Source organism: Schistocerca serialis, chromosome 2, assembly GCF_023864345.2.
Source record: "Schistocerca serialis cubense isolate TAMUIC-IGC-003099 chromosome 2, iqSchSeri2.2, whole genome shotgun sequence".
Classification (NCBI taxonomy): domain Eukaryota; kingdom Metazoa; phylum Arthropoda; class Insecta; order Orthoptera; family Acrididae; genus Schistocerca; species Schistocerca serialis.
Window position 1 is genome coordinate 507908227 of NC_064639.1, and position 15084 is coordinate 507923310.

The 15084-nt window shown below is 43.0% G+C and overlaps 1 protein-coding gene across 1 annotated transcript in view; it reads left to right on the top strand.

The window, feature by feature from the left end:
• Nucleotides 1-1217: 1217 nt before the first annotated feature.
• Nucleotides 1218-15084, top strand: part of LOC126456155 (uncharacterized) — a 157032-nt gene continuing 143165 nt past the window's right edge. Inside the window, exon 1 of the mRNA XM_050091909.1 lies at nt 1218-1221. Within this exon, the coding sequence (XP_049947866.1) occupies nt 1218-1221 (4 nt within the window). The remainder of the gene's footprint in view (nt 1222-15084) is intronic.

Here is a 15084-nt window from a genome sequence, read left to right on the forward strand (position 1 = left end):
TGGCTTATGAGCAGCCGCTCGACCATGAAATCCAAGTTTTCTAACCTCCCGCCTAACTGCCATAGTGCTTGCAGTGGATCCTGATGCAGTTTGGAATTCCTGTGTCATGGTCTGGATATATGTCTGGCTACTACACATTACGACCCTCTTCAACTGTCGGCGGTCTGTGTCAGTCAATAGACGAGGTCGGCCTGTACGCTTTTGTGCTGTATGTGTCTCTTCAAGTTCCCACTTCACTATCACGTGAGAAACAGTGGACCTAGGGATGTTTAGGAGTGTGGAAATCTCGCGTGCAGACGTATGACACAAATGACACCCAGTCACCTGACCACATTCGAAGCCCGTTAGTTCCCCGGAGCGGCCCATTCTGCTCTCTCAAGATGTCTAATGACTTCTGAGGTCGCTGATATGGAGTAGCTGGCAGTAGGTGGCAGCACAATGCACCTAATATGAAAAACGTACGTTTTGGGGGGTATCTGGATACTTTTGATCACATAGTGTACTTCCACGCGAAAATGGAGCGTAAGTGTAGCAGTATCAGAAAGTAATTCGTTGATTCTTCTTAACAAAACGTACGTTATACAACGTTCAGGCGAAACATAAGAATAGTTATATGTGAGTATTAAAAAACATGCCTATATCAGTTTCTTACCTATGGAGCGACGTGCCTGGATGAAATATCACGGAACGATACATTACAATAAAACAAACGTACCACCAGGTGGTCAGAGGTCAGATCCTGAATCGATGGCAGTCAATTAAAAACTCGGTGCGGGTTTTTACCCCATGTGGGGTTATACCCCCACTTGCGCCACCAGCTGCAAAACCGAATTGCGGTTCCATCCAGACCTAGGGGCTTATTTGTTTTCAACTCTTTCAATTGTTCCTCATCGCTAGGGATGCACATTTCTATGTCCTCTATGCGGGAGCTTGTGCAACGGTCAAAAGAGGCGTGAGTGGAAATGCGGCCCACGTAAATGTAGGGAAGGAGGCGGTGCTTATGTCGGGCACCGGGACTACCGGAGAGGCAGACGCATATGACGAGTGCAGGCGCCGACAACACAGAAGGTGGCCCGCGCATTGTGTTTGCCCGTGATAAGGGCGCCGGGCCGAGGGTCGACCGAAGCTCAGCTGACTCGTTAGTCTGTGACCGCCTCCGCTAGAGCAGACCGTCGTCTCCACCGCCGCCGCCTCCTCCTCCTCCACCTCGAAGCACCATGGGTAAGCTGCAATATCTCTGTTTTCGTGCTACATGCGGAGTGTAAGTCGACGAATCGAGCAGTGCAGAATATGCGTGAACGCTGTAGGGACACATTTCACATTGCTCCCAGTTATCCTACTCCAGTCTTGTTGTATTATATGCAGGATCCACAAATTTATATTCCGAGAGCCACAGTGGCAAGAGTGTGCCGAGAATACCAAATTTCAGGCACTACCTCTCACTGCGGACGACACAGTGGACAACGGCCTTCACTTAACGACCGGGAACAGCGGCGTTTGCATAGAGTTGTCAGTGCTAACAGACAAGCAACACTGCGTGAAATAACAACAGATATCAATTGCGACGTAAGACGAACTTATCCGTTAGTACAGTGTGGCGAAATTTGGAGTTAATGGGCTATGGCAGCAGACGACCGACGCGAATGCCTTTGCTAACAGCACGACAACGCCTGCAGCGCCTCTCCCGGCTTCGTATCCATAGCGGTTGCACCCTAGACGACTGGAAAACCGTGGAATGGTCAGATGGGCCTCGATTTTCGTTGGCAAGAGCTGATGATATGATTCGAGTGTGGCGCAGCCCTCATGAAGCCATGGACCTAAGTTGCCAGCAAGGCACTGTGCAGGCTAATCGTGGCTCCACAATGCTGAGGACTGTTTTTACGCAGAATGGACTGGATCCTCTGGGTGTTCGGATACTTGGAGACCATGACGTAATGTCTCCAAACAACGACGGAATTCTTATGGATGTCAGTGCCTCTTTTCACCGAGCCACAATTGTTGGCAGTTGGTTTGAAGAACGGTTTCGATAATTCGAGCGAATGATTTAGCCACCCAGATCGCCCGACATGAATCACATCGAACATTTACAGGTGTACTGGCAACACTTTCGCAATTTGGGACGGCTATTGAGGCAGCATAGCTCAGTATTTCCGCAGGAGACGTCCAACGACTTGTTGATTCCATGCCACGCTGAATTGCTACACTAAGCTGGGCAGAAAGAAGTCCGACCCGATATTAGGAAGTATCCCATGACTTGTGTCATCTCGATGTATAGCGTACTAGTTCCCAGAAGCTCTTCGGAAGTCACTGGGCTTAACGTGCTGACTTATGCCATCATTCCCCATTATACTGTGGAGCATTCTGCAATGTAGTCCAGTACTTGATCTTCCGTCTTAGTAATCTGGAACGGGTACAACTTAGTGACCGAACATTATTAACGTATCATTAGTCATTAAGATGGCATGTGAGAGCTGTGAAAGACGAAAACCTGATTTCGGAATCAAAATCTCGTTTTTGTAACTACATGTTAGGCCGGAATCGGTTTTGCTATCCCGATAAAATATCGACTCTTCCTTTTACACAGATAGTGTCTGTCGATTATTTCTTCTGATTCCGTAATATTTTTAATAATGAAAGAGTGCGATTATCTTATGGACGCCAGTTCACTCATAATGAACTTGTGTGTGTTTTTTTGCGGGGGGGGGGGGGAGTTCATTGCTCGAAACAATCTTTAAAAATCTTATTGACGATAACTAATGTATGCGAAAATTTTATTACACGCACATTGTGGAAAAATTCCGACATCGTCACTGTTGGGATACTACTGGACACTGAATGGCTAGAGACGTTCGTAGTGATACATTCCAGATACTTGTTCGGAATTGGCGAATATTTTTCACCAAATATTTACGTACGGGAGCGTTTGTGGCTAAAGGCAAGAGTGGGTATAGCCATTTGCAAATTGATCCGCTACGCAGGGTAGCAGGGTATAGGGTTGTTGCCAATTAGATTTTACTAACTCATTAAAAAAGTTGTACGTATCTACTTCCACCTCACAAAAATTAGTTCTTCTCACTGTTAAAGTAAAGGAAGTTAATAACTTCATTATTAGTCCAGCACTTTTTGGTTTCCTTCACTCCACACGAAATCCCTTCCTCCACATCATTCAAAATTTAAAAAAAGGAAAGAAGAAACGCGTAGAGAAGTAGCAGCCTGAGAGACCCAGCATGAATGAAATGCGATACGGCGTTTTCATGGAGCGAATATCGATTGTCAAGTTGAAGCCCGGCAGTCAAACTCGCATTTTGAAAAAAATTATTGGTTTTTTGTATGAACAGCCAGAAGCGGCATTGGGACATCTGTGTACCGAAAATCGGATTTGGGAGCCAAAGTGACTGCACAAGTCTAAGTTCGGGTAGGGAACCATCGCTCGCAATGATAAGTAATCAGCTGGACCGCAGGCCTGTAGAGGTTACAAATTTTTGGAAATCACTTGCCATTATTCATCGCGATCCTCCAGCTAATTATACCGCCATCGTTCACAGCAACGTAATGGAACGGGATTCTGCATAACAGTAATACATGTATGGTCGTCAAAATTCCTTCATAGGCGATGTAAGCCTCTCGGTGAGCTGTTTGCTTAGCAATAACGATATCTACAGTACATACTTATCTTCGAAATTGTTAGATGGTTCGCTAAATATGTTACAGGCTGGGAGTGTGGTAGTCTCAACTAACGTGTTTTGTCCTTCTTGAACAGGAGACATTCACAATGCCGCCAACGTTTCTGCTTCTAAGGGCCATTACATAAGGGAAGTAAGGCCGAAGAATGTTACGAACTAGCGTCTTTCCTTTTGAAGGACGTGAGACACTTAGCACGAGATCAGGTGAGGATGGAAAGGCCTATGACCGATTGAAGTAACATCACGACACTCGTTTGAAGCGATTTAGTGAAGCCATGGAAAGTATATAAGCAGAGTTCCCGGATGGAGGTTTGAAGGCACTCTTCCACTCAAGTGAGACATTAGATTTATTCGAAATGCTAACCTTTTCTTCAAGTTAACCGTATACAGGTACGTTTATAAGTAAAGCAACTGTCAACGAGAAAGATCGTTTTGATATAATGTTGCTTTACTAGGCATGGTCCTGTTTGAGACCGCATGCATATAAGTTCCTTCTTCCTACAGACTCAAGGGCGATCATACGCGGGGGCAGGGAGCTCTCCTAGCTCTCAGGGAAAGAAACAAATATAGAGTAGTCAGGTGTTTTTATTTTTAAAAAATGATTTAAAAGTCGGTATTACGCAGGTTTTTAACAGGGACGAAACTGGAAAATTTCCTATGGCGACTTACAAGTTGGCATTCGGCTACCGTTTTATTCAGTCGTTTATGAGGACATACAGTTTCACGCGGAATCCGAGCTTGGCTAAATTTAACGTTTCTCGCACATGCTAGCATTACCAGACTTGAAACTAAGGTTAAGCACAAAATAGTCCTCGGATAAATCGAAACATAACAACAAAATTACAATTTTCTAACATTGTAGTTACTCAGTGAATCAATAACACTTCAGGATTAATTCGATAGCTCTTCTTGACTGATTAGTTCACTCTACCGCAGAGTGTTTTGTAATTGTCCTAGAGACTAAAAATTTACATCTTGAATGTCACTGAGGAAAAGGTACTTCACGTATTAAGAGCGCCCTTGAATGTCGTAGTTTTCCCTGTATTCTTATGTGGAGAAATGGCGAGATGTAAGTCTTCACATTCGACATATTTTGCTTAATTGTACTTCACGATGAATAGCGCCTCAAACATGGTGGCCATGGCAACTCGCAAATGAGCAATGAGCAAGGCTAGATATTCACCATAAGCTTCTGTGAAAGTAGGAGGGATGTACTGGCAGATCTGGGCTATGACGGATATCGTTGCCTCTTGCCTACATAGGTCAGTTTCATCAGTTGTTGAACGAGATGTTTGATTCACGATAAATTTCAGTATGTATTACGATGTCAGCACAAAAAGTGGGTAAGAGCATTGTCCGCGAAAGGAAAGGTTCCATTTTCTTGTACGCGACTCTCTTAACGTTTTCGCTATAAAAATGCTCCACCTTAGGTAAATACAGGGTGTATCAAAAATAATCATGCAGTTTAAAAAACATCATAACTATTATGTTATATAAGATATGTGCCTGAATAATGTACTGGTAGAAAGACCAAACTCTCGAGTTTTACATGGTTCCCGCGAGGAGGCAGCAGTGTGCGCCCACTTCAGTTCTAGTAAAAATGGTTTCGGGACAACGTAAAGTGTTTTGTGTTCTACGTTTTGCGCAGTGCGGGTCATTAGTGCCTGTTCAGCGTCACTTTCGTACAAGGTATGGTGTAGATCCTCCTACAGCACAGAGTATTAGACGATGGCAGGAACAATTCCGAGAAACAGGTTGTCTGTGTAAAGTCAAATCGCCGGGTCGTCTCCGAGCGTCTGACAGACGTCGAACGCATCCGCCGTAGTAGAAAAATGAGTCTGCAGAAATCCGTTCGCCGTGCAGCTCGACAGCTCAACATGCCCCCGATATCCTTCAGGCGTGTGTTGCGTCAACATTTACACATGAAACCATACAAAATTCAGCTACTGCAAGCTCTTCGTGAAGGTGACAAACAACAACGAATTGAGTTCTGCAGTTTCGTTCGTAGAAAGATGGAGAATGACAGTTTTTTCCACGCTTAATGTTTAGTGACGAGGCAACATTCCATTTAAATGGAAAAGTGAGCCGCCATAATGTGAGAATATGGGGTGCGGAACAGCCACATGAAGTTATACAATATGAGAGGAACTCTCCAAAATTTTATGTGCTTTGTGCATTTTCACGGGAAGGTGCACGGTCCTTTTTTTTTTTTTTTTTTTTTTTTTTTTTTTTTTTTTTTTTTTTTGCCGAGAACGCTGTTACAGGCAGCACATATCTCGATATGCTTGAAAACTTTCTTTTCGCACAGCTGGAGCCTGATTAAAACGACTTTATTTACCAACAGGATGGGGCGCCCGCCACACTTGGCATCTGGAATTGCGGGAATTTTTAAATCAAAGGATTATGAACCATTGTTCAGTCGCACTGTACCAAATGATTCAGCCATACTTACTGGCCTCTAAGGTCACCGGACCTGACTGTGTGTGATTATTTCTTGTGGGGGTTTATAAAAGAGACTATTTATGTGCCTCCGCCAACAACAATGAATGAACTGAGACATCGCATAGCAGCAACTGTGGAAGCTGTAACCCAAGACATACTCACTGCAGTGTGTAAACAGTTAGAGTACCGCATTGATATGCCGTACATCTCAAGGAGGCCTACTGAACACGTATGAAAAGGTATGTAAAGAAAAAAACTTTTTGAATTTCCCGTTCATCAAGAAACAAAATTCATTATATATATATATATATATATATATATATATATATATCAAGAAACAAAATTCATTATATATATATATATATATATAATGAATTTTGTTTCTTGATGAACGGGAAATTCAAATATATATATATATATATATATATATATATATATATATATATATATATATATATATATATGGGTGAGTCACCTAACGTTACCACTGTATATATTTCGCAAACTCCACAGACCGAACGTGAGGAGAGGGGCTAGTGTAATTGGTTAATACAAACCATACAAAAATGCACGGAAGTATGTTTTTTAACACAAACCTACGTTTTTTTAAATGGAACCACGTTAGTTTTGTTAGCACATCTGAACATATAAACAAATACGTAATCAGTGCCGTCTGTTGCATTGTAAAATGTTAATCACATCCGGAGATATTGTAACCTAAAGTTGACGCTTGAAACCTCCGACGTTCAGTTGCGTGTGTGATTATTGTAACCTAAAGTTGTTGCGTGTGTGATTATTGTAACCTAAAGTTGTTGCGTGTGTGATTATTGTAACCTAAAGTTGACGCTTGAAACCTCCGACGTTCAGTTGCGTGTTGTAACGAACACGGGACACGGTCGGCGAGCAGCATCTGCAGGGACATGTTTACGATGACGACCGTGTTTATGAGTGTGGCTGTAGTGCACTGTTGTGGTTTGGTCTAGCTGTCGCAGTGTCCGCATGTAGCGCTTTCTGCTATTGTTATTCTGAATTCGTCTCCGCACGCAGGCCAACTGTAGTACACCGTGTTACCAGACGTCTGTGATAGTGTAGTGTTGTAGGAACTGTGACCATGCTGTATTAGAACTCTGAAAAGGCGGAGATGATACTCATCTATGGCGAGTGTCGACGAAATGCAGCTGAAGCCTGCAGGGTGTATGCAGAACGGTACCCGGACAGAGAGCATCCAATGTGCCGCACATTGCAAAACATCTACCGCCAACTATATGCAACAGGTATGGTCGTAGCACGCAAACGGGTCCGTAACAGGCCCGTCACAGGAGAAGCGGGTGCAGTTGGTGTGTTAGCTGCTGTTGCCATGAACCCACACATGAGTACACGGGACATTGCGAGAGCCGGTGGACTGAGTCAAAGTAGTGTCATGCGCATACTGCATCGTCACCGCTTTCACCCGTTTCATGTGTCGCTACATCAGCAATTACATGGTGATGACTTTAATCATCCAGTGCAATTGTGTCAATGGGCATTAACAGAGAATGCGTTGCAGTTCTACCTATTTACCGATGAAGCGGGTTTCACAAACCACGGGGCAGTGAATCTACGGAACATGCATTACTGGTCCGTGGACAATCCTCGCTGGCTCGGACAGGTAGAGCGACAGCGACCGTGGACAGTAAATGTATGGTGCGGAATCATTGGCGACCACCTCATTGGTCCTCACTTCATTGCAGGGGCCCAAACAGCTGCAACATACATCGCGTTTCTACAGAATGATCTGCCAACGTTGCTCGAAAATGTCCCACTGGAAACACGTCGACGTATGTGGTATCAGCATGATGGCGCACCTGCACATTCCGCAATTAACACTAGGCTGACCCTTGACAGGATGTTCGACGGGCGTTTCATAGGACGTGGAGGACGCATAAATTGGCCAGCCCGTTCTCCTGATCTTACACCTCTGGACTTCTTTCTGTGGGGTACGTTAAAGGAGAATGTGTACCGTGATGTGCCTACAACCCCAGAGGATATGAAACAACGTACTGTGGCAACCTGCGGCGACATTACACCAGATGTACTGCGGCGTGTACGACGTTAATTACGCCAGAGATTGCAATTGCGTGCAGCAAATGATGGCCACCACATTGAACATCTATTGGCCTGACATGTCGGGACACACTCTATTCCACTCCGTAACTGAAAACGGAAACCACGTGTGTACGTGTACCTCACCCCTCATGGTAATGTACATGTGCGTCAGTGAAAAAGACCAATAAAAAGGTGTTAGCATGTGGACGTAATGTGCTGTTCCAGTCTCTTCTGTACCTAAGGTCCATCACCGTTCCCTTTGGATCCCTAGGTAATTCGGTGCTCTCCGATACACACGATCGAACAGCGGAGGAGTGGTACTCAATCGTCAACTTTAGGTTACAATATCTCCGGATGTAATTAACATTTTACAATGCAACAAACGGCACTGATTACGTATTTGTTTATATGTTCAGATGTGCTAACTAACGGGGTTCCATTAAAAAAACGTAGGTTTGTGTTAAAAAACATACTTCCGTGCATTTTTTTATGGTTTGTATTAACCAATTACACTAGCCCCTCTCCTCACGTTCGGTCTGTGGAATCGATTCGTCAGTATTTGATGTGGTTTACGAAATATATCCAGCGGTAATGTTAGGTGACTCACCCTTTCAGAAATATAGACGTGTCAAATCGGATGATTCTTTTTGATATACCTTGTATAATTCGGAAATATCTGTTCTGTTGACGATCTCCTACTTGACTTTGTACAGCTGGGCGAGGTGGCTCGGTTGTAACAACGCCGGAAAACTGTAGGAAGGGGATGCGATTAAATCTCCGTCTGGCAGTTCTAGTTTTTAGGGTTGGTATTCCTCCAGAAAATTGCTTGAAAGGACTGTCGAGGGCTTCCTGTAACAGCAAGATTTAGGAACCAGGTTTTAAATTGTAAGACATTTCCAGGGGCAGATGTGGATTCTGACCACAATCTATTGGTTATGAACTGCAGATTGAAACTGAAGAAACTGCAAAAAGATGAGAATTTAAGGAGATGGGACCTGGATAAACTGAAAGAACCAGAAGTTGTAGAGAGTTTCAGGGAGAGCATAAGGGAACAATTGACAGGAATGGGGGAAAGAAATACAGTAGAAGAAGAATGGGTAGCTCTGAGGGATGAAGTAGTGAAGGCAGCAGACGATCAAGTAGGTAAAAGGACGAGGGCTAATAGAAATCCTTGGGTAACAGAAGAAATATTGAATTTAATTGATGAAAGGAGAAAATATAAAAATGCAGTAAATGAAGCAGGCAAAAAGGAATACAAACGTCTCAAAAATGAGATCGGCAGGAAGTGCAAAATTGCTAAGCAGGGATGGCTAGAGGACAAATGTAAGGATGTAGAGGCCTGTCTCACTAGGGGTAAGATAGATACTGCCTACAGGAAAATTAAAGAGACCTTTGGAGAGAAGAGAGCCACTTGTATGAATATCAAGAGTTCAGATGACAACCCAGTTCTAAGCAAAGAAGGGAAAGCAGAAAGGTGGAAGGAGTATATAGAGAGTTTATACAAGGGCGATGTACTTGAGGACAATATTATGGAAATGGAAGAGGATGTAGATGAAGACGAAATGGGAGATAAGATACTGCGTGAAGAGTTTGACAGAGCACTGAAAGACCTGAGTCGAAACAAGGCCCCGGGAGTAGACAACACTCCATTAGAACTACTGATGGCCTTGGGAGAGCCAGTCATGACAAAACTCTACCATCTGGTGAGCAAGATGTATGATACAGGCGAAATACCCTCAGACTTCAAGAAGAATGTAATAATTCCAATCCCAAAGAAAGCAGGTGTTGACAGATGTGAAAATTACCGAACTATCAGTTTAATAAGTCACAGTTGCAAAATACTAACTCGAATTCTTTACAGACGAATGGAAAAACTGGTAGAAGCCGACCTCGGGGAAGATCAGTTTGGATTCCGTAGAAATGTTGGAACACGTGAGGCAATACTAACCTTACGACTTATCTTAGAAGAAAGATTAAGAAAAGGCAAACGTACGTTTCTAGCATTTGTAGACTTAGAGAAAGCTTTTGACAATGTTGACTGGAATACTCTCTTTCAAATTCTGAAGGTGGCAGGGGTAAAATACAGGGAGCGGAAGGCTATTTACAATTTGTACAGAAACCAGATGGCAGTTATAAGAGTCGAGGGGCATGAAAGTGAAGCAGTGGTTGGGAAAGGAGTGAGACAGGGTTGTAGTCTCTCCCCGATGTTATTCAATCTGTATATTGAGCAAGCAGTAAAGGAAAGAAAAGAAAAATTCGGAGTAGGTATTAAAATTCATGGAGAAGAAGTAAAAACTTTGAGGTTTGCCGATGACATTGTAATTCTATCAGAGACAGCAAAGGACTTGGAAGAGCAGTTGAACGGAATGGACAGTGTCTTGAAAGGCGGATATAAGATGAACATCAACAAAAGCAAAACGAGGATAATGGAATGTAGTCAAATTAAACCTGGTGATGCTGAGGGAATTAGATTAGGAAATGAGGCACTTAAAGTAGTAAAGGAATTTTGCTATTTAGGGAGTAAAATAACTGATGATGGTCGAAGTAGAGAGGATATAAAATGTAGACTGGCAATGGCAAGGAAAGCGTTTCTGAAGAAGAGAAATTTGTTAACATCGAGTATAGATTTAAGTGTCAGGAAGTCGTTTCTGAAAGTATTTGTATGGAGTGTATCCATGTATGGAAGTGAAACATGGACGATAACTAGTTTGGACAAGAAGAGAATAGAAGCTTTCGAAATGTGGTGCTACAGAAGAATGCTGAAGATAAGGTGGGTAGATCACGTAACTAATGAGGAGGTACTGAATAGGATTGGGGAGAAGAGAAGTTTGTGGCACAACTTGACTAGAAGAAGGGATCGGTTGGTAGGACATCTTTTGGGGCATCAAGGGATCACAAATTTAGCATTGGAGGGCAGCGTGGAGGGTAAAAATCGTAGAGGGAGACCAAGAGATGAATACACTAAGCAGATTCAGAAGGATGTAGGTTGCAGTAGGTACTGGGAGATGAAGAAGCTTGCACATGATAGAGTAGCATGGAGAGCTGCATCAAACCAGTCTCAGGACTGAAGACCAGAACAACAACAACAACAAAATTAAGCAGGAAAAACTTCTCTTGAAAAATTATAACGCGTAATAACAAATACGTAACTGCACAATTAAATGTTTCTTTCGTTAAATAAAGAACAACCGCCTACAGCCACAATCCTGATATCATCTCAATGTACGATGCACTTCGAGCTCTGGGGACTCTTCTTCAGGTGCTTTAAGAGTCTACATTAGTTTCTTTTATTTTGTCGGATTTATGTTGATTCTGGCCGGCCGGTGTGGCCTGTGCGGTTCTAGGCGCTTCAGTCTGGCAGCGCGTGACCGCTACGGTCGCAGGTTCGAATCCTGCCTCGGGCATGGATGTGTGTGATGTCCTTAGGTTAGGTTGGTTTAAGTAGTTCTAAGTTCTAGGGGACTGATGACCACAGATGTTAAGTCCCATAGTGCTCAGAGCCATTTTGTTGATTCTGGTCCTGGTAAGGTTACAGTGGTACATTACAAAGTGACAAATTGTGAATGTAAGTTTACAAAACTAAGACAAGTCGAAAGATAACTTACTGTTTCCAGTGGTGGAGACATAGTTTTGAAGCACAGAATGAGTAAACATGTTTATGTACTTTCTCAGCACTATGGGACACACATCCATGCCCGAGGGAGGTTTCGAACCTGCGACCGTAGCGGTCGCGGAAGCGCAGTATGAGAAACATGTTTATGTGCACACACACACACACATATACATATACAGGGTGTTTCAAAAATGACCGGTATATTTGAAACGGCAATAAAAACTAAACGAGCAGCGATAGAAATACACCGTTTGTTGCAATATGCTTGGGACAACAGTACATTTTCAGGCAGACAAACTTTCGAAATTACAGTAGTTACAATTTTCAACAACAGATGGTGCTGCCAGTGATGTGAAAGATATAGAAGACAATGCAGTCTGTGGGTGCGCCATTCTGTATGTCGTCTTTCTGCTGTAAGCGTGTGCTGTTCACAACGTGCAAGTGTGCTGTAGACAACATGGTTTATTCCTTAGAACAGAGGATTTTTCTGGTGTTGGAATTCCACCGCCTAGAACACAGTGTTGTTGCAACAAGACGAAGTTTTCAACGGAGGTTTAATGTAACCAAAGAACCGAAAAGCGATACAATAAAGGATCTGTTTGAAAAATTTCAGCGGACTGGGAACGTGACGGATGAACGTGCTGGAAAGGTAGGGCGACCGCGTACGGCAACCACAGAGGGCAACGCGCAGCTAGTGCAGCAGGTGATCCAACAGCGGCCTCGGGTTTCCGTTCGCTGTGTTGCAGCTGCGGTCCAAATGACGCCAACGTCCACGTATCGTCTCATGTGCCAGAGTTTACACCGCTATCCATACAAAATTCAAACGCGGCAACCCCTCAGCGCTGCTACCATTGCTGCACGAGAGACATTCGCTAACGATATAGTGCACAGGATTGATGACGGCGATATGCACGTGGGCAGCATTTGGTGTACTGACGAAGCTTATTTTTACCCGGACGGCTTCGTCAATAAACAGAACTGGCGCATATGGGGAACCGAAAAGCCCCATGTTGCAGTCCCATCGTCCCTGCATCCTCAAAAAGTACTGGTCTGGGCCGCCATTTCTTCCAAAGGAATCATTGGCCCATTTTTCAGATCCGAAACGATTACTGCATCACGCTATCTGGACATTCTTCGTGAATTTGTGGCGGTACAAACTGCCTTAGACGACACTGCGAACACCTCGTGGTTTATGCAAGATGGTGCCCGGCCACATCGCACGGCCGACGTCTTTAATTTCCTGAATGAATATTTCGATGATCGTGTGATTGCTTTGGGCTATCCGAAACATACAGGAGGCGGCGTGGATTGGCCTCCCTATTCGCCAGACATGAACCCCTGTGACTTCTTTCTGTGGGGACACTTGAAAGACCAGGTGTACCGCCAGAATCCAGAAACAATTGAACAGCTGAAGCAGTACATCTCATCTGCATGTGAAGCCATTCCGCCAGACACGTTGTCAAAGGTTTCGGGTAATTTCATTCAGAGACTACGCCATATTATTGCTACGCATGGTGGATATGTGGAAAATATCGTACTATAGAGTTTCCCAGACCGCAGCGCCATCTGTTGTTGAAAATTGTAACTACTGTAATTTCGAAAATTTGTCTGCCTGAAAATGTACTGTTGTCCCAAGCATATTGCAACAAACGGTGTATTTCTATCGCTGCTCGTTTAGTTTTTATTGCCGTTTCAAATATACCGGTCATTTTTGAAACACCCTGTATATATATATATATATATATATATATATATATATATATATATATATATATATATATATATATATCTGTGTGTGTGTGTGTGTGTGTGTGTCTATAAACGCACATAAACGCCTTTACTTATATGTGCTTCAAAATCATGTTTCCAACGGTGGAAACAGTATCTTAGTTTTCGGTTGTCGTAATTTCTAAATTTATAGCCCCAATGTGCCACTTTGTAATACACCATCGTAATCTTATCAGGACCAGAATTAACCTACACCTGACAAAAGAACCTGACAAAGCATCTGGAGATGAGTCCGAAGTGTTCGAAGTGCATCGTGCATTGAAATAAAATAAGGATTGTGACTAAATGCGGTTGTTCTTTATTTGACGAAAGTAAATCAGTCATGGGAGAAACACTTTCTACTGTAGACAAAACTAAGTAATTATTCTATTGCCCAACGAAATAAAATTCTAATATATTTCCTCATTGCTAACAGAACACAGCTTTTAATATAAGGTACACCATAGCAGAGCACAAGAATCCTAATGTTGGGTTGAATAACTTATAAAGTTAAACACGTTCAATTAAAATAAAAAACAGCCATATTTCTCCTACAATCTAATATATAAATTTACGACTTATCTGAAACCAGCGCAGAATTTCTTAAGCACATGAAAGCATCCCAAGTTCCTCAATTCAATCTCAAATTTTGTTGAAGTATCTTTCATTTAATTAAAATTCTTCTGTTTTCTTAAGTGATCAAGAACCTTTTTTAAATTACTCTTTCAACAGTCAACTAAAGCAATCAAATTTATTTATAAAACAAAACGGAGGACACATATACTGTGAGCTATAGTTTGAAGACATGATATAGCGCCGTTCCACAAGTGAGCCATTTTATACACAGAAACAAAACATAAAACGACAATTGCTAGCTGAATTCCAATGTAAATATGGATTTTAATGTCAAGAGTCTCTGAAAAGATGTTCGGCTCGCCTTCAGTGTAGCCCTTTTCATTTATCTAGACAGGCTGCATCTTTAAGGGAACAGGGGTGTGACAGGAAAGAAAGGAATTCGGAAGGAATTGTTTGTGGCCTATAGTAAAGGACCAACCAGGGCTTTTGCCTGAAATGAAAACAGAAAACCCTAGAAAACCGTAGTCACGGTTGTCGGCGAATAGATTCGAATCTCGTCGCTTACCGAATCCAGGGATTGCTAGCTCAGCACCTTCAAAGCGCAGATCTACCACGATCACTGGAGAATGGGAAAAATCTGATTGTTATACATTGTTTTCAAAGAAAATAAAGCGCATCACAACAAAAGGTGGCATTTTTATATTGCATATCTTTCCTTTGATTGGGTACAATTCGTCATTTGAGAGTGCATGAACGCATGCATTTTAAGATTTAATTGCGCAGGGAATTCGTGGTCTCAGTTATTACAGTATTACAAGAGCGCAAACTGATTTTAAACGAAAGGGGCCGGGGGGGGGGGGGTGGCGGAGGAGGCGGGGGGGGGGGGGGTAGTGCGGTTCACAATCAGCTCGGATGAAT